General features: G+C 34.8%; 1 protein-coding gene across 10 annotated transcripts in view; it reads left to right on the top strand.

Annotated features, from left to right (window-relative positions):
• The window catches only part of LOC143226533 (apoptosis-stimulating of p53 protein 1-like), a 226,804-nt gene that overhangs the window by 150,613 nt on the left and 49,269 nt on the right, over positions 1 to 26,922 (top strand). For 4 of the 10 annotated variants that reach the window (XM_076457601.1, XM_076457602.1, XM_076457606.1 and 1 more), the window contains one exon: positions 22,402 to 22,458. The exons of 4 other annotated variants lie outside the window; for them this stretch is intronic. In XM_076457601.1, coding sequence (XP_076313716.1) covers positions 22,402 to 22,458 — 57 coding nt within the window. Of the gene's footprint in view, positions 1 to 8,259; positions 8,717 to 22,401; positions 22,459 to 26,922 lie in introns of those variants that run through there. 2 more of the 10 variants (XM_076457609.1, XM_076457610.1) reach the window with 2 other exon arrangements.

Below are 26,922 nucleotides of genomic sequence, written 5' to 3' on the forward strand. Positions count from 1 at the left end.
TGCCTTTCCTCCAGTCTTACACTGCTAAATTAAGGGCGGATAGCGCAGATAGCTCTCGAGTAGCTTTGCGCAAAATTCAAAACAAACCAAACAAACTGTTTGCTCGTGACAAACATGTCTCGTGGATTGGCAGATTTCAGCTCCTTTTTCTCCACTGATTATTTGTGAACTAAATATATTTACACGAAGGAGAAGAAAATTGCTGATAATATATAATAAAAAAAGGTTTTATTTCGTAACTCTAACTAGTACTTTACGTTATCTGTTATTGTCATAACTTCCACTATGGTTAATACGCGTCCAAGAACTCTGGATTATTGTAATCCGTTTAGATCAGAGGATCATTTGCTTAGCGAAGGATGCCAAACGGAATATGCTCAGAATGGTTAGATGCTTTATGTAATAATTTACAGTAGTTTGTGTGTTAACCACTGCCGTTGGAAGGTGACATTACACACACACGTCTACATGTAGAAACCTTGTTTATAAAATCAAACTAAACAGTTCACCTGAGAATCACTCTATAGTATTCCTTATTCTCATGTGTTATCAAGTAAATTTTGTTTCACAATATAATTTTCTTTATTCCCACGTGTTACCAAGTAAAAATCACTAAGTAGTTTTTATTCTCTTGTTATGGAGTGAAAATAAGTATAATATTTGTTATCGTGTTTTGATATTTGTTTTTGAATTTCGCGTAAAGCTACTCCAGGGCCATTTACGCTAGCCGTCCCTAATTTAGCAGTGTAAGACTAAAGGGAAGGGAGCTAGTCATCACCACCCACCGCCAACTCTTGGGCTACTCCTTTACCAACGAATAGTGGGATTGAAAGTCACATTGTAACGCCCCCACAGCAGAAAAGGGGAGCGTGTTTGGTGCGACGGGGATGCGAACCCGCGACCCTCAGATTACGAGTCGCACGCCTTAACTCACCTGGCCATGCTGGGTCGAGGTAGTAAATAAATATCACTATACAATAGGCTTTCTTCTCTAACGTGTTATCAAGTAAAGTAAATAAAAATCACAATACAATAGGCTTTCTTCTCTAACGTGTTATCAAGTAAAGTAAATAAAAATCACTATACAATAGGCTTTCTTCTCTAACGTGTTATCAAGTAAAGTTTGCTCTAAAATTATATTTATTTACATGGGTTCTCAAGTAAAACTAGCCCACTCTCTTTCTATCAACCGAAACGTTGTTCATATCTTAGTGTTCCATGTAGCAGGCCTCGAAATTTGAGTGTCGCGGGTTCCAACCCATGTCACACCAAACATGCTCTCCCTTTCAGCCTTGGGGGCGTTATAACGTAGCGGTCAATCCCACTATTCGTTGGTAAAATAGTAGCCCAAGAGTTGGCGGTGGGTGGTGATGACTAGCTGTCTTCCCTCTAGTCTTACATTGCTAAATTAGGGACGGCTAGTGCAGATAGTCCTCATGTAACTTTGCGCGAAATTCAAATCAAACCAATCTGTGTAGCAATACCATAAGTATAAAACAGAGCACTACTTTTGGTATTATAACTATACAAATGTAACATGATTGAAACCCTAGCTTTTAGCGATGATGTTAAAACATGTAGCGCGTTCACTTAATGATTATTCTTGAATCAGTTTTAATTCCGGTTTCTCGAGATAACAAAATTCCCTAAAATACGATGTTCAGTTTTCACATCATCATATTCGCTTCTAGAAATTGTAATGTTGTGTAGACTTGGGCCTAAAGAAAAGATAAATGGCTTTAGTAACAGCTTCAAAACTCGTTATCAGAGGTTGACCGTTTTGCTATTTTTAATGTAAAGTTGGTCACGAACTTGTATTTGTTAACACGTGAATTACATCTTCAAAAGACACTAAGAAATTTTGTTTTCGAAGCATACGAGCTTTCCTTCTTGAATGTGTCTTTCACGTTTGGAAACTCTTTGATAACTTTCTTCCTATGAATATCTCATCGTGGAACACACGTCGATTGATGTTTGTTTTTAATTTCGCACAAAGCTAGACGAGGGCTATCTGCGCTAGCCGTCCCTACTTTAGCAATGTAAGACTAGAGAGAAGGCAGCTAGTCATCACCACATACCGCCAACTCTTGGGCTACTCTTCTATCAACGAACAGTGGGATTGACTGTCACATTATAACGCCCCCACGGCTAAAGGGGCGAGCATGTTTGGTGCGACGGGGATTCGAACCCGCAGCCCTCAGATAACGAGTCGAACGCCTTAACCCACCTGGCCATGCCGGACCTTGCACACATCGACTAAATCTATTAGCCTTGAAACATCTATCCAGTTGTAAGCACAGGATCATCTCCTTGCGTTTTCATGTCTTCTGGATTCATTTCTTTGCTTGAAAACAGGAAATAAAAATATTGGTGAAAGTTTTGGACTTATTTTCAGTTTTACACAAAGCTACACGAAAACTGTCTGCGCTAGCCGACTCTAATTTAGCACTGTGAGATTAGAGAGAAAGCAGCTAGTACACAACACCTATTGCCATCTCTTGGGCTACTCTGTAAACAACGAATAATGCAATTGATCGCAGTTATAACTCCCATATGGCTGAAAGGACGAGTATATTAAATAACAGGGATTGGTCGAAAAGAGAGAAAAAGAATCTTGAATAATTCTCTGTTGAAGTAATATACTAACATCTTGTTTTGATACGCTTTAGTTTGTTGAAGTAATTAATATACTAACATCTTGTTTTCATACGCTTTAGTTTGTTGAAGTAATATACTAACATCTTGTTTTCATACGCTTTAGTTTGTTGAAGTAATATACTAACATCTTGTTTTCATACGCTTTAGTTTGTTGAAGTAATATACTAACATCTTGTTTTCATACGCTTTAGTTTGTTGAAGTAATATACTAACATCTTGTTTTCATACGCTTTAGTTTGTTGAAGTAATATACTAACATCTTGTTTTCATACGCTATAGTTTGTTGAAGTAATATACTAACATCTTGTTTTGATACGCTTTAGTTTGTTGAAGTCATTAATATACTAACATCTTGTTTTCATACGCTTTAGTTTGTTGAAGTAATATACTAACATCTTGTTTTCATACGCTTTAGTTTGTTGAAGTAATATACTAACATCTTGTTTTCATGCGCTTTAGTTTGTTGAAGTAATATACTAACATCTTGTTTTGATACGCTTTAGTTTGTTGAAGTAATATACTAACATCTTGTTTTCATACGCTTTAGTTTGTTGAAGTAATATACTAACATCTTGTTTTGATACGCTTTAGTTTGTTGAAGTAATATACTAACATCTTGTTTTGATACGCTATAGTTTGTTGAAGTAATATACTAACATCTTGTTTTCATACGCTTTAGTTTGTTGAAGTAATATACTAACATCTTGTTTTCATACGCTTTAGTTTGTTGAAGTAATATACTAACATCTTGTTTTCATGCGCTTTAGTTTGTTGAAGTAATATACTAACATCTTGTTTTCATACGCTTTAGTTTGTTGAAGTAATATACTAACATCTTGTTTTCATACGCTTTAGTTTGTTGAAGTAATATACTAACATCTTGTTTTCATACGCTTTAGTTTGTTGAAGTAATATACTAACATCTTGTTTTCATACGCTTTAGTTTGTTGAAGTAATATACTAACATCTTGTTTTCATACGCTTTAGTTTGTTGAAGTAATATACTAACATCTTGTTTTGATATGCTTTAGTTTGTTGAAGTAATATACTAACATCTTGTTTTCATACGCTTTAGTTTGTTGAAGTAATATACTAACATCTTGTTTTGATATGCTTTAGTTTGTTGAAGTAATATACTAACATCTTGTTTTCATACGCTTTAGTTTGTTGAAGTAATATACTAACATCTTGTTTTGATACGCTTTAGAATGTTTGTTGTTAAACGCAGAGCTGAAAAGTGATTAACTTTTGCTTTGCTCACCGCGAGAAAAGAAACTCGATTTTTAGCGGAAGAAGTCACGGGACTTACTGACGATTTATCATTGTAGCGTATTTTGTCCAAAATCTAGGGGCGGTTAAATCGCGAATTGAGGGTTACAAACAAACGAAGCACAATTAAATGTTAAAGGTAAGTAGTGCAGCAAAAATAAAAAAAATATTATAACTTCTCAAGTTTATCCGTGTTGTGAATCTGAAGACTCATGGTTTGTGTCTCATTGCCGCAAAAATGCTTTTCGTATGTTAGATCCTTAGGTGCTTGATAATACCGACACTGAGATACCATTATTCGATTATCCCAAAATAGGCTAAGAGTTGGCGACGGGTACTTTTGAGTAGTTGCTTTCTCTGTACCAGTTCAAAATTATTGACTCATATGCGCAGACAGAACCTGTATAAGTTGGGCGAAAATTCTGAAACCAAATCTACGTTTGTCTCACGCAACCCTTTGTGTTTATAATATGTTGTTGCACAAGGAAAGCGTTATGAGTGTTTTGTTTGTTTTACGTACTCAAAACCAAAAGAGGAAGCTGAATGAAAGATTTTATATGTTCTGGCCCAAAGCTACACAGTTGGTTATGCTGTCTGCACCGTGTCCACTACTGATATCGAACTCAGGTATTTGGCGTTGTAAGCCCTCACGCTTACTGCTGAGTCATTGTATGATGATGAGACACCCACCTGAAGTAACAATGTATCTCAAGATGACTTGTATGGGTATTAAAAGTGTTACTCTTCATGTTCATACCACGCCCTGAAATACATTGAGTCATTGTATGGTAAGAGGAAAAAATGGAAGTTTGATTATCTGGATCTTTACAACTTCATTGGAGTCATCAGAGTTAGGATTAACTATACTCAAAATCGTCGAAGATAAAAATAGTTTCATCTGCATAATGGGAAGTAGAAGGAGTGATCTGTTAACTCTCTGTCAATACGTAGTAGGAAGTGAAAGGAGTGATCTGTTAATTGTGTGTCAATACCGTAGCGGGAAGTGGAAGCAATGATCTGTTAACTGTAACTACATAATCGGAAGTAGAAGGAGTGATTTGTTAACTGTCAGAACGTAATGGGAAGTAGAAGTGGTCTATTAACTGTCACTACCTAATGGGAGGTAGAAGGAGTGATCTGTTAACTATCACTACATAATGGTAAGTAAAAGGAGTGGTATGTTAACTTTCAGAACGTAATGGGAAGTAGAAGTGGTCTATTAACTGTCAATACATAATGGAAGTAGAAGGAGTGATCTGTTAACTATCACTACATAATGTGATATAAAAGGAGTGGTATGTTAACTTTCAGAACGTAATGGGAAGTAGACGTAATCTATTAACTGTCAATTAATAATGGAAGTAGAAGGAGTGATCTGTTAACTATCACTACGTGATGGGAATAGAAGGAGTTGTCTGTTAACTGTCAGAACGTAATGGGAAGTATAAGTGGTCTATTAACTGTCACTACGTAATGGGTGGTAGAAGGAATGATTTGTTAACTGTCACTACGTAATGGGAGGTAGAAGGAATGATCTGTTAACTGTCACTGTGTAAATGGAAGTAGAAGGAGTGATCTGTTAACTATCACTGTGTAAATGGAAGTAGAAGGAGTGATCTGATAACTATCACTGTGTGAAGGGAAGTAGAAGGAGTGATCTGTTAACTATCACTGTGTGAAGGGAAGTAGAAGGAGTGATCTGTTAACTATCACTGTGTGAAGGGAAGTAGAAGGAGTGATCTGTTAACTATCACTACGTGAAAATCAAAGCATTCCAGTTTCCACGAGCAAGTCCTCGCGTTTTTCGTCACATGCAGTCACTCATTTGGGGTATGTGGGGCGCTGGAGCGGCTGGGGACCCGGCCCATATATAATGTATTGTATTGTGTGATTTCTGGCGTTGATGCAAATGGCGGTTAATATTAAACTGGGGCCCAGCATGGCCAGGTGGTTAGGACGCTCGTCTCGTAATTCGACAGGTTACAGGATCGAATGCCCGTTACACCAAAATGTTCACTGTTTTAGCCGTGGGGGCGTTGTATGTCACGTTCAATTCCACTATTCGTTGGTAAAAGAGTAGCCCAAGAGTTGACAGTGGGTGATGATGATTAGCTGCCTTCCCTCTAGTCTTACATTGCTAAATTAGGAACGGCTAGCGCAGATAGTCCTCATGTAGCTTTGCACAAAATTGAAAAACAAACAAACATGTTAAAGCGTGTTATTTCATTCTAGATAAATAAAAATTCCTTATTGTTTTTTTATAAAAAATACTTTCTTTCGACCTGCGGGGATCTGTGGCGCGGACCTTGGAGTATAGCCCATCTGAATGCTCCCTTGGCTAGATGGAAACATTGTAAAAACACGTGCAAGTTTTTATTTACTGGAAATATTAGATCGTTACAATTAATATGTTTTTTTTCTTTTGTACCAACATATGAACACAAAGACTGTGACGTCACCCTGTATAAACCCTTAAATTTCACTTCTTCGTCACGTGAATGTATTTGTTAAATGTGAATAAATCAATAGCTCAACTAGCTTTCGACTGGTGTGGTTGATATTTACAATCAACAGCTCGCGGTGTTTTGTTTCTACAGTTCATACATTACACCCGTAATTATTTGATAATTACATTAAGAAACAGACAGTCTTCTTTTCTCGTACTCATAAACTGAAGGTTTGTTTTTGTTTGAATTTCGCGCAAAACTACAGGAGTTCTATCTGCACTAGTCGTTCCTACGTCTGAAAGGGCGAGCATGTTTGGTGCAAGGGGGATTCGAACCCGCAACCCTGAGATTACGAGTCGAACGCCTTAACCCACCTGGCCATGCCAGGCCCTAAGAATGAAGGCTAACAACCTAATTTTTGTATCAGTGGTAGGCACAGGACAGATAACCCTTTATGTAGCTTTGCGCTTCGCTACAACCAAACTGATATATTGGATGACATGTTTCATTAGAAAATTATTTCCGTTGTAATAATTACAATCGGAGGTGAAAATAAATCGCCAATTTTATTTGGACTTTACTTAGTAAGTGAAAATGATGAAATTTGATCATAACGTGATTATTGTTGTTCTTCATACAATGTGGAATAGAACGAATTATGCAAGTAAGAGATTTTAAAACTTATCTCTAACTGAACCATATCAAACAATGGGAAATGACTTTCGTTTGTTATTTAAAGTCTCGCCGGAAGCACTTTCTCCAAGCGTGGTATCGTACCGGAAATGCCAGTTGTTGCTCGTGGTTGTAAAACGTCCATGTTGAGTGAAAATGAATCTCTGCTGACCTCGTTTGTTGACAGCATGGTCGAGGCGCAAGGTGGTTTATGTCTTTGAGGGTGAGGGACACTTTGCTCGGTGACAGTTTAAATGAGGTCACGGTTATTATTTTCATGCCAATATGATTCCCCCTTTTATTTTTCTAAGCACTAAAATAATGCTTTTTAATAAAGTTGACATTAGTAAATACGTAACGTGAAACTAGTTTCTGTTGTCTTATTCTATTGGTACTTGGTTTATCTTTAAGCCTGAAAGTCTCGGCTGTTATAAAGTTTTAGCAAAAGGTTTGCGCTAGAAGGTTAACTCACGCAATAGTTTGATTCAGCACATAGAGAGTGAATTATCTGGATTGTATGTCTTTTGAAAACTTAACGCGTTCTTTTACAATATGTCTACGCAAACTGCGACCGCATCCAACTTTTTTGCTTCGAACGAAGTTGCCTAGATAGCACAAGCCTTCAATTAAATATACAACTTATCTAAACCAGACATGCAAAATATAATAGGTTAGGATTTCACTCTGTGATTTGTTTAGTAATTTATTTTTGACAATATTTTAGGAAAATAATACGTAGCCGTATTACTATTTGCTGTTTGAAGTGATTCTGTACACTTTGATTTAAGTATCTGTCAATAGATGGCGCATATTTAAAATATGTTTGTGCATTTTTGTATTGCATTAAACAATAATTAAGATTAACTTATCCATTACTTATTCAATTTTTATACATTTCATACAAAATATCTTTAAAAATAATTTGAAATGTAGACAATTACCATACTGTTTCTCATTTGTTTTAATTATATTCTTTGAACAATATCTTATCAATAAAACGACAGAATAAGTTACTATCATAATACATTATTAAGTTTTATACTAAATACACATTCGTATCTCTTTAGAGAAACAGGGACAGAAAGTAAAAGTGAAATTTTAAAAGCCAATTTGTGTAGTGGTTGTCTTTTTTATGTTCTTTTTGCCTAACCGTCTCTGTTTGGTTAGTGTATTCACGTTCACGCTCTATGATGTCATGCGTCACGTGATTGAATACAGTAACTGGCAGAGCAGCCAAGGTAACGCTTGCATTCCGGCCCGCGGTGTTTCGATAGGCTGAGGAGTAAGTTAACACTATTGTCTGGCGTGCGATAAAATGTAACAAGCCTTACACATTTGAACTTTCAGTGCCTTTTCAGCCCAAAGTTTGTAGTTTTTACGCGATAGTTTTATTACACCACAGAGCAGTTTTATGATGCAAGTTTTAATATTTTAACCCGAGTAAACTACAAGCGGGTTATTTTGAAACTTCACCTGGGATAGGATACTTCTACAACGGTTACCTGTGCGCGAATGTTTCCATGGCAACCATTCTTTGAATCTTTGTCGTGAGCTGCTGGGTGAACCCCCTTGTTTGAAGACGCAGCCAAAGCAAGCAGCGTATACGAGGACACGTGGAATATTTCATCAGACTGAGTTTTGCTATTAAACCGGCCTCGAAAATGGTGCTTGTAAGTAAACTTGTGTTCATTATTTAAATAACCGGGTGTAGCCAAGTGATTACTTTGCCGGAATATGGATTCTAGGGTCCCTTGGTTCGCCTGCCGTTGCTACGGCTTTAGGCCATGGGCGCATTAAACGTGATGACTAAATCCCACTGTTAGGTTAGGGTGGCCCAAGAGATGGCGGAGAATGTTGTTGCTTAACCTGTAATCCTGTACTGGGGACGTCAAGTGCTGGCACTCCTTGTGTAGTGTTGCGTAAAACCGAAAGAAAGGATTAGTTCAATAGTCTATAACTTATAGCTATTCTTAAGATAACAGCATTTCCTTTTCATTTAATATTTGGGGTAAAAACCATTCTTTATAATTAAAATCAGTGTACACATCTAAAAATACTACGGCCATTTAATTACCTCCACCTTGACTTAAAGTCCCTTCAAGTAATATCCACAAAGGTGAACTTCTGAAAGTGGATAGTGTTACTAAACTCGGCTGGTTATTAAAGTATGAGATTTCTTACTCAAATCATATTTACTGATACATTCCGTGTTACATTAAAAAAATAAGAAAGAAAGAAAAACCGCGGTTATTTTAAAAGTCTACAGACAGATTTGCTAGAAAATAAGTTTATTTTTTTTCTCAGTACAGAAGTGCTCCAAACCCTGAATAATGCAGTACTAAAAGCATGGGCTCCCAAAGAAATATTTTCGGGAGGGTGGGGGCATGTAAGTTGGGGATAAAGGTTTTACAATGTAAGTCAACAGACTAAAATATATGTTTCGGGTGCTTAAACGCAGACATAAATTTACAATTTTCGTAAAAAGTACCAAAATATTTAGTTTAACTACAATGTTAAGTTTACATTATAAATTTAGGTTACGTTTATCATCATTTTTGTCCATACGATACGTATCTAGATACTAAAGCTTTGTCATCCGTTTAACAAAGTTTAACAGTCTTGTCTGTAATTTATTATCTATATTACTGACATTGTCTTATTTAGGTACTTCACACTTTAGTGATTTTTAAAATTCTCATGTTTGGTCAACTAAATGGCAGCTGGCAAGAGAAGTAAAAAAAGTAATATTCGTCTGTTTATTTTGTAATTGTAAATTTGTTACAGTTAATAATGAAGATGAATACGGTTGACTAAACCTACAACATTTTGTTTACAAGTTCGAACGTTTCGGAAAAACTTATTTCAGATTTAGCTGACGATGATATGTAAACAAACACAATTATTCGTTGTGTTACTTTGCATGTAATATTTTTCGATTAAAGAAATGAAGACAATATGTAGTAGACAATACTCATCTTCCGTTATTGAGTCATTAATTTTTAGTAAAAAATACTTTATTAGAAATTCTGATTTTGTCTGTACAAAACACTTCTAAGGTTTACTACAAACTTGCAAAATTTCGTAAAGATGCGTTAATCGTGTTAGAAGATTTATCGATAATATTGTATCACCACACCTTTAATCATAATACGTGCAATTGTTTTTTTTTGTGTGTGTGTATGTGTGTTTCTTATAACAAAGCCACATCAGGCTATCTGTTGAGTCCACCGAGGTGAATCGAACCCCTGGTTTTAGCGTTGTAAAATCGTAGACTTACCGCTGTACTAGCGGGGGACTTTTTGTGTGTGAAATGTAAGGAGGGACAAATCCCCTCTTTTGCCCCTTGTTACGAGATCCCGTGACTAAAATTAATTTGTTTGCGGAGATTACTCAGTCTGTGTATAGATTTCTCTGATACGTGTGGCGCTGCTAATCGTTAGCTTAAAACTGTTTAGATATATATATATTGTAAACGAAAACTATCACGGTGTCTTGTTTTCTTTCAATATCGCTGATTTTGAATATAATTTACGAAAAAAAATGATTTATTTAATGTGTCCTGATCACATTACTGTAGTCCATTACAAAAAGTACTTTAAAATTGTAGCGTATACGAGTCAAATTACTATTCTTCTTTTCTTTTCTGTTTTTTTGCTGTCAGATTTTTTTTTTGAGGGGTAAGTCTTTACTCTAAAGTGTGCATAGTTGTAAATTCCTGAGGGTTGTTACTTGTATACGATATAAATATGGTGAAAAACAGCCATTATCGTAAACATAACTTATCATTGGTAAAGTTAGGTTACATTTCACACGCTTCTTCTAATTATTAGTTGTGGTTTAGCGTTCAAATTTAGGCCCGATGCAACTAGCATGGATCTTATTTTAGTACTTTTATAAACCTAAAAATAAAAAGCGTGAATTATTATGTATATCTTGCTTTAATCACACCACAAATGAGTGAAATGTAACAATATGGAAAAGTTAACAAAACTCCCGACAGGTGTAATTCAGTAACTTGATAGAAGTAACAGAAAGAAAGCAGTTATTTTAGGCCTCGTGTCGTACCCTTGGTGCATGCACACACGCAGAGGTCATGTTCCGGGTTTACCACCCCAAAGTTCTTCCTCAGACAAAACTTTTTTAATAGTTGACATCAATATAGCTTATCTATCATTGGTAAGCCTAAGTTCGATGTTTTCTTTGGTAACGTGAACTATTATATATAATACGACGGTATAGCCACGTGTTTGTTGTCGAAGTTTTTTTGTTAGTTTTTTTTTTTCTGTGAGTGATTAACGGCTGTAATGAGATATTTTACAGCTAGTAAACTTCGTAACTAACGCTTTTGAAAAGCTGAAAATTGAAAAAAGAATTGCACATTTACAGACTTTTAGCTAATAGTTTCCCAAAAATACAGTAATATAAATTTTGAGAAGTTCTGAAACGTAAATATATGATAAAATATAATAACATGTCAACAGATACATCGAAGTGTTAAACTTTCGTGTTCACTTAAATATATGTTTTAAAAACTTTCATGAAGCTCGCTTTATATGTGATTATTCTAGGATTTTTATTTTATTTTATAATCAAAATTAGATTGCGAAAAGTTATGTATATTTATATATATTGTTAGGAAATTGTACTTCGGAATGCTTTTAATAACATTTGTCATGCAAATCATGGAACTGTTTTGAAACTACAGAATTATTAGAATTAGATTAGGTCAATTCTTTAGAAACTCGAGAAAGTGAGTGAGTGTTTTACTCGTATCTTTCCATTTAGTAAATTTAAAATGTTAAACTGTAATACGGTTCTGTTTCTTTCTTTTTTTAATACAGCAAATCGGATAGTTTTGCAGAATGGGTTAACCATTTTTTGTCGTTTTTGGTTTTCTTTTCGAGCTCACAAGTATATAATGATGTTAGTATTTAATGAGTTTTTAATTATTTGTAGAAAAACGGTAAAATTAATATCAACATTCTTGTGTAGCTGAGATAAAATTGATTGCTTGTAAATAATACATTTTAGCACTTTTTGAAACAGTTAGAGATGAATATTAAATAATTTATAGTTATTTGACGAAGTTGATTCTCAGAAAGAGAACAAATACTTTAACTCTGCGAAACGTCACTTTTAACTAAAAATAATATCGTTTTCTTTAACTTGATTTATGTTATTCATACTTGATAATCTGTCCGTTTATTACAGGGCGCAAGCTGGTTCTGTGATAGAGCTCTGTATTTCAGAGCTCGCGATCTGGGTGCGAATCTACGTGACACCTAAACATACTTCTGCGCTTTAAGTTCTGGGTGCAATAATAAGTAGGGTCAATCTGTTAACGTGGACGCTGTTGACTGGCTATCCTCTGGCCAGTAGTTCAAAATAAGGGAAGATGAAAAATTGCATTATTTGTGTTTATGTATTGAAACAGAAAGTAGATAATGTTTGGTGTTTATGTATTGAAATATGAACTAGATAGTTTATGGTTTTAATTCTTCTAAACTTTGGTAATCAGTATCTCTCTTTCTCTTTTATGACAAAGACAATTCTGTGGTATAATATTAGTATCTCAAGATGTGATATAAACCGTGTTTTATAAAAAGTAAGTTATATACTGTTTTATGAAAAAAATATTTTAAAAATTCCTTTCATTATAAAGACTAAAATGAGCAAGCGAGGTTAACAATATCAACTAATGCATAAGATCTGCTCATTGCCTCAAAAGCATTGATGAAAAGTATTATGTTAGGCCTGTTTTACCGATGGAAACACGAGTGAAAGTGTCAGTTAGGCCTACTTTATACCAGAAAATACAACTAAAAGTGCTGCATTAGGCCTACTCTGTTCTTGCTGGTTTGTTTTTTTTCTCTCTTCGTAATCCATTCCAGAATTTTGATTTCCTCTCTCTCTCTTGGTTCCTTGAATTAAAATTACAAAATGTATTGTGCATTGGAGTTCATAAATATGACTCGTTTGTTTTTCTGGTACAGTTGTGCAGAATAATGTAAAAGTCTTTTGAACTTTACGTTTAGTAAATAACAATAGGTTTTTATTGCGTAACATGCATAAATTTGATTGATACAGTTTTAAAAGGGAAAAATGAATTATTAGCTAATATTTTTCCCACAATTCCTATTGTCGCCTTACTTTCAATATTGGCCTTGGAAGTCATTAGTGTAGAACAGATATGAACTGTCACGGTTTTATGCGTCCATATGTTACATCTCTATTGTGAGAAAAAGCTTTACATTATTTAACCTTTGTGTTTGTTTACCAGGGGTATGAAGAGAGGGCATAATGATAGTGTTTGGTCTGGTGAATAAATAAAAATTACAACAACAAAACGTGTTTTAATTTCGCGCAAAGCTACACAAAAGCTATTTACGCTAGCCGTCTCTAATTTAGCAGTGTGAGTCTAAAAGGAATGCAGCTAGTTTGTGTGTGTGTGTGTTTTTTTTCTTATAGCAAAGCCATCTCGGGCTATCTGGTGTGTCCACCGAGAGGATTTGAACTCCTGCTTTTAGCGTTGTAAATCTGAAGACTTACCGTTGTCCCAGCGGGGAACGACAGTTAGTCATCACCACCCACTGCCAACTCGTGGGCTACTCTTTTACCAACGAATAGTGGGATTGACCATCACATATAACGCATCCACGGCTGAAAAAGCAAGCATGTTTGGTGAGACAGGGATTCGAACCTGTTACTATCATATTTAGAGTCGAGCGCCCTAACCACCTGGCCATGTCGGGCTCAACAAAAAAAAGTAAAAGGTGTTACGTGTAATTTCCTTGACTTAAAATCTATGAGCGTACAGTAACGATTCTGAGACAATATTTTACCAAGAGGTCAAGTTATAACCTGATCTATGTTTGTATCCTACAAAATAATTCAGAACTAAAACATTTTAATGTTCTTTGAAAATAACACATGAAGAATCAAAGAAATGTGCAGCAGCAAGAGCAAGTTTTAAGTGACGTAACGTCCCAAAATCAACATAATTGGGTTACAATTTGATTTGATTTAACCCACATAGCAAAAGCTAAAAAAACATTTACCTCGGTATTTTAAAGAATATTTTAACCAACTCTTGTTAGTTTAATTTGATGTCAAAATGAGAACGTTACACCGGATGATTTATCCTCCATCAAAACAAGGACCGAGTAGGGAAGCTTTGACAAAATAAGGACTGACTAAAAAGGTCTTGGGAAATAAGGACTGATAAGGATGTCTTGGTCACAAACTTTGCAAGCAGTTCTTCGCTTTGTTTTCTAAAGTGTGGCCCTGTGCCTCTACAAGTGACAATAAAGCCTGAAAAAATCTTTATAATTTTACAAACGAATAACTAACACAATGAGGAGTTGAAGTTTTTCTTTCACTTTTAAAATCGCCCATTAATATTTTTTAAACGTCACGAAAAGTAAAGGTAATTGATATGTTTACCATCGGTTCTTGAAAGCTAGTGTTTGTGTTACACGAGCCAGCCTTGATTGATATCTTACACTAATCCACGTTTCAACTGGCTTGTTTGGTGCGTCGAACCCCTAGCACGAAACGTGTTCGCGAATTTTCTTTCAACATCACTGGCAACGTCGGGTTTCAGGTTACAAATCTGGATATGTATACAACAGTTCCCGCGTGTCTCTAAAAATATAACATGCACATACATTGTAGATTTTTACAGTAGGGCAACACGTACATATGCACATTGTGATTTTTAGCAGATGTAACATATACACACATTGCGATTTTTAGAACGTGTAACACATACACAGATTGTTGTGAACTTTAGAGCATATAATATATACAGTAAAACATGTCTAAGGCGGAATCGCACTGGACCGAGTAAAAGTTCCGGCTTAAGCAGGTTTTCTGGTTTAGACAGTGAACATGCATTTCCTTAATTATGTATAATTTGTGAGCGGAACGTTATACTTGTTTGACTCAAGGGAAGTAAGACGTTTGTAAATAAAGTTATTATACTGTTTATGCTATATTTATTAGTATAAGAACAAAAATAGACATTCAAAATATACATAAGTACACAAAATCTCAACCAAATGTATTTAAAGAAAATGTTCAATTTCAACTGTTTCGTTTTGTTAATGGGTTTTCTTATGCGGTTAAAAGAGATCGCCAATTCTATTGCCTTTTCATGAAGTTCATTTTCCATTTCATATTTGCATACAGTTTGATAAAATTAATATAACTTAACACTTGCAGTGAAGTAGGAATTTCTATTTCCTCATTATCTTTTCCGTTTTGTTCATCTTCTGAATCTCTCACACTGTTAACATCTTGCGATTCTATTATAGATTTTAAATCAACTTCATCAGTTTCTGTTAAAACATTCTTGTCAACGTTCACAAAACTTTCCGAGTTCACAAAACCATCTGCATCAGTCTTCTCAACCAGAGTTTGGATTTCACTAGAATCGTCATAACAGACAACTTCAGCCACTACCAAGAATAAATTCACAGTTTTGAAAGCACTTTATTACACATTTGATTGAATAACTTAAAAAATGCAATTGCATCTAACACGTTAACTTTCATAGTCATTTCAGATGCTCTCTTACAGATGTCCATGTTTGCAATCATATGCTGAAGCATCAATTTTCTGTATTTCAATTTTATACACTGTATAATTCCATTATCTAGTGGCTGTAGAACTGATGTTGTACATGGAGGTAGAAAAAATAAATAAACATTTGATAGTTGAACTCTGAGTGACAAGTTGCATTATCTAGGAAAAGTAGAATATTCCTATTTTCTTGTTCCATTCTTTTGTTGAATTTGTTTAAAAATTCCTCGAATATAGGACTTGTCATCCACCCTTTATTATTCGCTTTCTATTCCATAGGAAGTTTATTCTTCCTTAAATTTTTGAAACAGCGCTGATTTTCACTTTTATTTATCATTCATGGTTTCTCTAGTTTTCCATCAGCAAATGCGACCAAAAGTGCAGTCAATCATTCTTTCGAATAGCGACCTCCGGAATAATGACGGCAGAAAAAAGAACAGAATATATTTAACCAATACTGACTGTAACAAAATGTCCGAGAATTTATGAATATTTAAAGAAACTATTAATTAAATAAGAAATTAATATTTAATCAAAAACATTTTTTTTGCCTTACTCAGTTTCTAATCCTACTTGTTGATACATAAGGTAGGTGAAAGATAGTTTTCTGTCCGCGTTACGCAGGTTCCGCCATATAGAGGGCCTTTTATAAGAGATATCTTAAGATAATGTTACAAAAGATTGATATTTCTGGCTTGTGCAGGTTTCCGCCGTATGCAGTTTCCGACTTAGGTTTTACTACCCGACTCGTAATCTAAGGGTCGCAGGTTCGAATCCCTGTCGCACCAAACTTAATCACTCTTTCAGCTGTGAGGGCGTTATAATGTGACGCTCAATCCCACTATTCGTTGGTACTAAAGTAGTCCAAGAGTTGGCGATGGGTGGTGATGACTAGCTGCCTTCCCTCTAGTCTTACGCTGCTAAATTAGGGACGGCTAGCGCAGATAGCCTTCGTGTATCTTTGTGCGAAAAGTTCAAAAATAAACAAACAAAACAAGACTCTTCAGTAGTGTTCGAGACATTAATCTCCTGCGTGTTCTGATACGAAGTCCGAAAACTGTGACCAGCTAGGATTCGAACCTACGACTATGTAAGCTTACCACTGGTCGATTTGTGACTTAAATAATGAACATACTTATAGTCGTACCTTCTTGTGAGTTTTTTTATATTTTAACTTGGAACCTGTCGGCTGTGATAAAATGGCTTGGCATGGCCAGGTGGTTAAGGCACTCGACTCGTAATCTGAGGGTCGCGGGTTCGAATCCCCGTCACACTAAATGTGCTCGTCCTTTCAGCCGTGGGGCGTTATAATGTGACTATTCGTTGATAAAATAGTAGTCGAAGAGTTGGCGGTGGGTGGTGATGACTAGCTGCCTTCTCTCTAGTCTTAAATTTCTAAATCAGGGACAGCTAGCACAGATAGCCCTCGTGTAGCTTTGCGCGAAATTCAAAACAAACCAAATAAAAATGGTAATGATAACTAACCAAGTCAGTCGACACCTTTTCGGTTGTGATAGGTTAATAAATGCATTTTTTGCTACCTGTTTATAGAGGTGTTACATTAAAAACCTGACTAGAAGATTGTTTTTAAATATCTTAATAAGTAAGCACTGTCACACGACAGAAGACAAAAGGAAATTAAACTATATTTTATCAACTGTTTCTGATATGGTGTTCGAGTTTGTTTTTCATTAAAATAGATTTTAGGTGTCTTATAATTTATGAATAGAAAACAGGATTTATTTTACGAGTTGTTTGTTTGTTGTTGTTTTTGTTCTTTGCAGACTTAGCTACAAATCATACTTTAATTAAATCTGGTAGCGTGCAACGTCTTAGTAGATGTTCAGGTAACCGAACGAAGTATCACCACAAGCTGTGACTTATTTTTTCTGTCTTATATCGAACTTACCAAAAATTATCTATTTAAAAGGTTGATAGAAGTCTAGCAACGTCTTAGCCTAAGTTTTTGTTTGAGGAAATGAAACAAATCAGAGAATGTTATTTACAAAAATATGTTACTTTTTTTAAAGTCAGTTACACTTATATTAGCGCGGAATATTCAATAAATTCTACGTAACCAACGCAGAATGTTCAATAAATAGTTCTTCGCTGCCGAGGAGAGTCCGAAAAATAGTTCTTATACTGCCGCGGATGTACACTAAAGTGTACACGTACTACCATTGTGAGGCTTGTGAATTTAGCTATGTATGTAAATACGGTCTTTTCTTGTACATTTTTCTTCGTCTTCATTGCACACAAATTTACTATAAGATAACGAAAATCCCACAAAGTAATTATTAGATACTAATTATCAAGTTTGGACTGTTTTACACTGAAAATGAATAGTTGTGTGTGTGTATTTTGTGCTGCCGAGTTAGAGATCATGTGATCAGAACACTTGCACAGATGTTACTTTTTGTTTTACTACACGAAACTTGAAGGTACTTGTGGGAGGTGAACCAGCACAACAACGTTTCAGAACTACGATAACTCTTCCAACTAAAGAGTTATAATTTTACCATCATTTAACAAAAGGATTTCATTTATATATATAAGCACAGTGGAACTGAACGTTGTGTCATAGACCAATCTTCACTGTAAATCTAGAAACACTGTGGTAGTATGTTTTACCACAGTATCTATATTTTATTATTCAAATCTTGCACGTGTTTTTCCAATGATGTTACGTCAAGCTTTACACACATAAAGTAATTAACTTTCGATATCACAAGATAAGGTTAAAGTATAACGAAACATTCATATCTGTCTTACAGCCGCCACAGTAAACATGCCAAATTCAGACTTGGTGAGTAAAGTATTACCACGTGTATAAATGTTTGAAATCGTATTTGAGAGGTTTCATTAAAGAAATGAACGTGACAATATTGCCAGAAGTGCCTAACCAAAAGTTAATTTTTTTTTTAAATGTAATTCGTTCAAATAGGAAAGTTTATATTTCAGATTTTCTCAAATCGTGTTATTTCTGATGTATTTAAAACTTAAGTAACTTTTGTAGAACAGAACAGATCATACGTACAAAGGAGTTTCATAACTTAACACATTACTGTACAATTTATAATAATCAAAAGCACTTGTGTAAAGTACAGTGATAAACGTTACTAAACAGCTTATATTACCCAGGTAACAGGTAGAGAGTGCGAAACTGAAGGAAGTAGGCACACAGTACGTAAATAAGCAGGTTACAATTAAATGATATTGTGTTATGGTAATGTGTGCTGTTAAATGATATTGTGTTATGGTAATGTGTGCTGTTAAATGATATTGTGTTATGGTAATGTGCGTTATTAAATAATATTGTTGTATGGTAATGTGTGGTGTTAAATGATATTGTGTTATGGTAATGTGTGCTGTTAAAGGATATTGTATTCAGATAAAATGGTTCTTTCTCCTTACTTTCTGTGAAGTTGTTAATGTTCTACATCACAAACAAAAATGTTTAATGATATTTTTGTACATTCCTTCCAAACAGTTGAAAATGAAAACGGTGCCTTCCTTACAACGTTGAAACATGCACGTTAGTATGACGTCTGTACAGTGTTACAACACGCATGTAGAAAGGATGGAATGAACAGATGGTTTATATGAAATACGCGAGTGCTTAGCGCACCCCTCCTTCTGTGAAATGTTTGTCTATTTTTACTTTGATATGATGAATCCAGTTTCTCGTGCCAAAGTGATCCTATATGTTCCCGTAGTTGTAGAAGCGGTTGACAGCATTCTCTATTATAAGCTATCCTCCAGTCTGCTAAAATTTAGACCAACATTTTAACGAATCATCATAGTTAAAGGTAGATAGATAGCGTGTATCAGTGGGTAGTCACTGACAATAACTTTATAAGTGGCATAACCATAACAAAAGTTCATAAACATGAAAATGTGTTTTAAGTAGTCTGTCAAATTACATCTAGAAAATAACAATTTATGACCGTTACTATGTTTTGAGTACATCTTTTCACGAATCACTGACAAGATAACTTAAAAAAAAATCTATGGCCCCTTCAATCTACTTTTCTTACCAGGAGTCAGTGTTCTGTGAACTGTGTGCTACAACATTTTTTTCCTGCCTTATCAATGAAGACTCTTAGAAAAGCAAATCAATTGATAACAGGAGTCTTGCAATATTGCTGTACTGTTTAAAATAAAACTATTTAAGCAGTAATGGCGTGATTCTGTATTGAAAACATAGGGCGTATAATATGGCTTTTCTGTTCAAAATAACGTTGTTTAGGTGAGAGTATATAAATATTAGTATCCTTTGTGCTAGAAAAAAGGAATCATTAGAAGCCCAGGCAGAAAAGTTCTGTAAAAAAATAGAAGAATAAGACTCGTCTTTTTTGTCTGGAAAAGTCACTTACATGAAAATTCATTAAAACACTGACATTTTGATTCACTCCATAAACATGTATATAACTAGTTAGACGGCTTTATAAGTATAATAAATAATATTTAGTTTTTCTTATCCAGTACTATGAAATAATCATTGTTAATATTCAAACATTTTAAAGTTGATTTTAAACGGACAATTTTATGGCTGCTATTTTGTGTCATCAAAGTCCCTGCTATTAAGTCCTACCGTATTTAATAACATACAGTACTGTAACAATGGTATAAGGTGGTGTACAGGTTTGTTTATATAAGCTGTGACAGGAGTATAATGTAGTAAACAGATCTATATGCATAAACAGTTACATGTGGTATAAAGATTTTTATATATAAATAGACACATCTGACAATACTCTGACAGAGGCATGGTGTGGTATACACATCTGTACACATAAACAGTTATCAAGAGATATAATGTAGCATAGAGATATGTATATGTAAACATTATTGTGATACAAATAAAATTGAGTGTATTAATCTCTATTGTGTGATAGAGATATAATACGATATACATATCTGTACACGTAAACAATACTGTGACCGAAATATTATACGCTATAGAGAGTTTTATATGAAAACAGTACTGTGACATAGATAGTGTGTCACAGGAGAACTCGGTGAAGCTCGCCAGCTAACCAGTACCAGGAAGAAGAAATATCACCCGACCTAGAACTAGGCTTGCCGCCTGAGGCCTTACAGAGCCCGTGCACTGCTCAACAAACTTGTCGAACAAGGCTGTGGCAGTAGCAGGTGGAAAAAGAGGTACACTGATGTATGAACGTACACTTAATGGATTTGTTTTGTTTGCAATGTACTAATACGTGATAACAGGAAAATAACCATTAAATATGGTGAATTTTAATAAGTATGTCTGCCATACCCTCAGTACTCCCTTTGTTAAGATGGATAACAGAAACACAAGATATACGTTGTAATTAACATTCTATTATGTTGCTACATCATGTAAATGAACTGGATAGAAGTTTGTAAGAATGGCTATCAACTAATGAAACACTGTAATGTTATTTTATAGTAGGTTTCAGTTTTGATTGTATAGGTGTGAATACAATTCTGGATTGAATGTGACATAAGTAACGAATCCCACGAATATACATATAAAAACATAAATAGCGGATGTACTTCCAAGCGTCCTCTAAAGTGCTCCGTTTCATGACTAAATGAAACCAAATTAAGAGTAAATATATTTTTTGTTTCTCGCTTTTGAAGTTCATACTTCATACCGTGTTGCAGCCTATATAATGCATAACTTTTCTCGTGATTAATGGTATGCGTACGTTTTACTGGTATCATTACAGTACAAGTTATAATGTTAAACGTCCCTTATGTGACGTCATTTTAGTATTTACTGCTGACTGACAGACAATACACTAATATATCGAAGTGCGAGTGATTAGAATAGCAGTTGTAATGTGTATTACGTAATTCCGTCTTTGAAGATTGCTTATGATTTAGAGCCTCATGTATGTAGAGTCGTTCATTTACGAGATATACGTGTGTTTGCAAGAGTGCTGTTTCATCCAGTATCTGCCAGAATTAAATGTTGTTGGTTCTTATACAACAAAACATTTCGTGTTAATGTAATTATGGTTCTAGAACTTACTCGAAAAGGTCTAATAAAAAAATAACCTCCCGATAAGCTATAAGCTTGAGTGCTTATAAAGCTAAACATCAGTATTCGATCCCTCTTACGTGCATAACACGTTACTTTTTGCGTGGCTTTGCCCTTACAACAAGAAAACAAAAACCTTGAAGTCTACATTACATTGTACATACATCAAAATGTTTTAAATATCACATATACGTGTAATTCGAAAACACTCGTACATTAAAAGATACAAGGATAACAGCTATTTTATTTTTATTCTAAGTCTAGTTGTTGTGTTTACGTATAGCAGTTGAAAATTTCTCTTACATAATATGGTAGATTTTTAAAACGAGGAAACGGAGTGTACATTTTTTTATATTTTTAAGTTTTAATCTTACTCGTTTAGTCGCCAAAGAATGTTGAAAAAAAAAAAAAGAAGTCTTTCTACGGTTCCCTTGAACTTGAAACCCACTAGCCCTATCTCACATAGGGTCTCAGGTATTTAGGTCGAAAAAAATTCCTCTTTCTCCTTACGACCCTCTCAACTCACCCTCCGGGTTTGAAAATGCAGCCAACTCATGATGCGGTAAAATAATGTTAAACAGAAACCTCGGCGGAATTGTTACAAGAGCAGCAGCCAATAGTTTGTTTACATATTTCATGTCAAAAGGAATACCTGTTCTTTGTAACCATGGGTGTATAAAATAAAAGCTATGTCTCCTACCACGTATTTCGTGTGTTAAAATGATACTTTCTTTACAGGAAAATCGTCTTCAACACATTGATCTGAATGGAAACGAGTTGCTTGTGTGTAAGAAGGTAAAATATAGTTTATAAAGTTTGATTTAACGCATATATTTTTCAAGGCAAGTTTTAAGTTCTGTGAATTTTTTTAATTGCTTAAAAATATTTTAGTGAGCGACTTCTTTCTTTTAAACGCAGAACTAGAATTACGTAATCTAATTTTTAAATACCTTTGCTATTGTTTTATTTATATAACAGTAGATACTATCAGGCAGCTGTAGAATAGAAGTTTATGTATCCCAGAAATTTCCCATCACTTTTTTACAAATTTCATTAATCGCCAAATATTTAACACAGTTCCAGTGTAAACTTAGGCCTAGTAACGAATCCAGTCTATTTATGTAGCACCACCAGCTGTTCCACAGGTTTAACATAAAAGCAATTATAGCTCTCCTTAAGCCGCGCTTAACTAGAATGATTGAAACGACTGAGAGCTAACGAACAAACACCAGACTACGATGTCACGAACAGCTTCCAGAATGCAGTTTTGTTTTAATCTCCAGACCAAATAATTAAAACTAAAAAGTCGCAAAGATTCTAAATAGTTCAAATCTTAGTTGATTAATTCTCGTAGAGTGTACGAAGGAAACAGCTTTAGCCCAAACTTTATAAAATGTTAATGAATATCCATATAAAGCGTACTAAATTTTTTGTAAGCCTTTATTATTATTATAACTACTTTCAATTTGGTATCACAAGGCTTACCTTATGTATGTTGCACTGTTTCTTTTACTAAATTCAGAACGACTTTTGTTTCAATTTTGTTATTAGTTCGAAACGTAAAGTCGTTAGACATTAGGTTTTATTTATTTGTGTACAAATATTATGTATGACGGATCATTTTGGCTTATAACTGCCTTTCTAATTTTTTTCTTACAGCGTTAGAAAGACGTAACTTATCTATTAAGCTGTTACAGAAGTCACGGGGTCTTAATTGTAGTCGCTTGCCATTAGCGGTGTGTACGTGGAAAATCATAATGATGATACGATATATATTGTTGTGCGTGAATATAATTTTATGTATCTAATAATTTGACAGGATGAACTTGTTTATCGAGCATTTTGCAGTAACAAACACTTAAAAATGCGAATAAAATGAAAATTGTAAGAGCATTCACTCCCACACAGAAGTTGCTATCAACTAAAACGTCTGATAACACGAGTTTTGTGTGCTTAAAACTCGACTGTCAAAATTCCAACACACACCTCAGAGGGATCCGGTTGTTTGTAGTGTGATATTGTATGTACATCAGTGCCAGCGTAATTCACTTGAAAGTTACGTCACGATCGAAGGTTAACCATCAGCTAATCTTGGAGAGACTGCGATTTCGTGAACTCGTTCGACAAAGATACTGTTATCATTTAGTTAAACGGGAAAGATAGCTGTCACATTGTGCTTATTGTTGTGCACATTTCAAACTTTTAACAAAATCGAAGAGATTGAGACCGATTGAGTTGTAAAGTATGTTTTAGCAGCCACGTGGGAAGAGTCAACCTAACACGGCGAAACTAAACATAAGGAACAGAAACCGAAAAAGCTCATCTTAAACTGAGTTCATTTCCGTTGTACATACAGCCTTGTTATCGATTGGTGGGGGTCTTTTGTTACGTACGAACAATGGAAGACAGTTGATGGTCGTATATGGTATCACGCATTATACGTACTTGTCATAAAATAAGTCAACCTTTAACACTGTTCTTTTATTATTCGTCTAATTAGATGCGTTTATATATGTATGTGTGTGTGTGTATGCCATGTTTATCTCTCAGAAGTCACCCATACAGTTTCTCTTATTTCACGGACTAATAGTGCAAAGGAAAACTTTATCGAAGTAAGTGCCATGAACTACGATAGTGATTCATAATAGAGATCGTACAGGAAGTTGCTCAAAACTAAAAGAACATGCGGACTTCCCCATTGGGACAGCGGTACGTCTACGGATTTACAAAGCTAAAATTAAGAATTCGACTCCCTTTAGTGGACAGCAGATAGCCCGATGTGGCTATGCTGTAAGAAAAACATGCAAACATTCGGGCAAAAGCCACCTTAAAAGCAGACATTTTCTTGAAACAACACTAAAACTTTACTTTTCAGCAGTTAAGACCACCTAAACATTTATAAAAAGTGAAATAAGTAATTTTGCGGTTGTATACATATTCAAAATTTACCTATTTGTTCATAAACCTAAAATAAAATCGACTGGATATTTTGCACCAAAACCTAGAAAGTTATATTTTATGAAGTGTTGCGATTGCTTACGACCTTTTAAACGTTACGTGATCATAAATACATAATAGATGTGATGTTCTGAATGGCTGCTTTTGTACTTGATGCGTGTTAAACGCGTGTTTACACGAAACCTCAGGCACAAACCACCTCGCTCAGTAAATAATTACCTTGAAAAACACGAAACTTTATTCAAAGCGCTGTTTTAGACATACTTGTTTTATTTGAAAGACTTCTTTTCTACTGCTAAGAGTTTATATGCACTTAATCGTACTTTAGGCATACATTTTCCCATTGCTGTGCATTAAAAGGCAACATACAAGATAATTAAAACTTAGAATTTAAAATATGCAAATAGAGATCGCAAAAAGTAAGCAAATAAGACTGGAGATCCGCTGCTGACAGTTTTCTTAAGCTACAAATCCCTATTATGACTCCACTATAAAATTATTGCAGTTGGTAGCTACTGTATTGTGGGATCGTACAGGAATTTTGCAAAAAAAAAACTGACAAAATAGTTTGCGACTTATTTCGATTTCCTTAATTTTGCGTTCTGCAAAACTTTTAAGTCCTTCACTTTCCGTCATAAAAAACACAAAACACTGTTTTTTTTTTCCTAGTGTTCATGTTAATTGGAAACTACAACTAGTTCATTAAGTGCGCACTGCCACATTAAAGGCTCCCCGTTTTGCTGTTGCGTGTCTATTCGAGTTGCTATTGTTCATCGTTATTCGAGTTTGCTCTCACTACGTGAATTTCCACAACAATATTTCAGCAAATTTTTAACTGGACGATTACCATATCAGATTTTCCTACTCAGACGACGGTGGTATCCTTTATACTGTTTCATATACTTAGCTGAAATTGTGATTGGGTATTCAGTATTGATTACCACTACTTATAGCACTTATTACGTATTATAATTTATCCTGAATAAGTCTCCAATTTATCATGTAACGTACTTTACGTATTACTATTTCAAATAACCAGAAATTTCAATTTAGAAGTTAATTAAATGTTAATATGTATCAAATTTATGATATTTGTCAACAAGATTGATATACACAATTATCGTTTTTAATGCAAATATATTTTAATATATAAACAAACAAAAAATACAATTTACAATAATGGCTATTACTGATAGTTATTACAAATCATGTTTATATACAAGAGTTTTACAAACTCAAACAATATTTAGTCTTCTATCTAGTCTAGAACTGAATATTTTATCAACGATCCAGGTTCACGAGGAGCAAATTAATTCTGAGTTGATATTATCACATTTCACTTCAACTAGCTAGCTTGGTTGGCTCACACCTGTTACAAACTCACTTCTTACCGAGGAGGGTGTCTAATGTCATTGTAGAAATAGTGTTTGTTTGTTTTGAATTTCGCGAAATGCTACTCGAAAGCTATCTGCGCTAGCCGTCCCTAATTTAGCAGTGTAAAACTAGAGGGAAGGCAACTAGTCACCACCACCCCTCGCCAACTCTTGGGCTACTCTTTCAGCGACGATTAGTGGGATTGACCGCACATTGTAACGCCCCCATGGCTGAAAGGACGAGCGTGTTTGATGCGACCTGGATTCGAACCCGCGACCCTCGGATTACGAGTCGAACGCCTTAACCCACTTGGCCATGCTGGGCCTTATGGAAATAATAACGTCCGAACAAATTCACTGAAGTTCAAAGGTTTGCAATGTTCGAAATCTATATGCGTTCCTGGTCCAATTTTGTAGTTTTCCGATTAATAGGCGTTAATCACAATTATAGCTTCCGGATCTTACAGCAACTGTAGCAATTTTTTAACTGCAGCTGTCCAATAATATTATTCTTCTTTTACCGTCTCTCCGCTAGCTGCTTTTATACGATTCATGCGAGTTTCTCGAAGTTTCAACAATGTTCAAAAACAAGCTAGCATTTTCGTGAAACAAATATTGATTCTTGCTTTCAAGAATCTTCTACAAATTTAGAGAACAGACAGGGCTTGCGCAATAGACAGCCAACAACATACGTCATGTGCAAAAAACAATAACTACACTGAAATAAACATAGACACTAAACGTATGAAAGCAAACCCATTACACGTTATTTCATATAGATGTTGCTATTTTTAAATTGTTGGTTTTAAGTTAGCGGCTGTAAATGTTGACGATAATTAACGACTTATGCTAAGTATGTCGTATTGTCTATTTTACATGTATTTTATGTGTTCTAGCAAATAGTATTTATCAATTTTAGTGAAGTCAA

This window comes from Tachypleus tridentatus, chromosome 9, assembly GCF_004210375.1.
Source record: "Tachypleus tridentatus isolate NWPU-2018 chromosome 9, ASM421037v1, whole genome shotgun sequence".
Classification (NCBI taxonomy): Eukaryota; Metazoa; Arthropoda; class Merostomata; order Xiphosura; family Limulidae; genus Tachypleus; species Tachypleus tridentatus.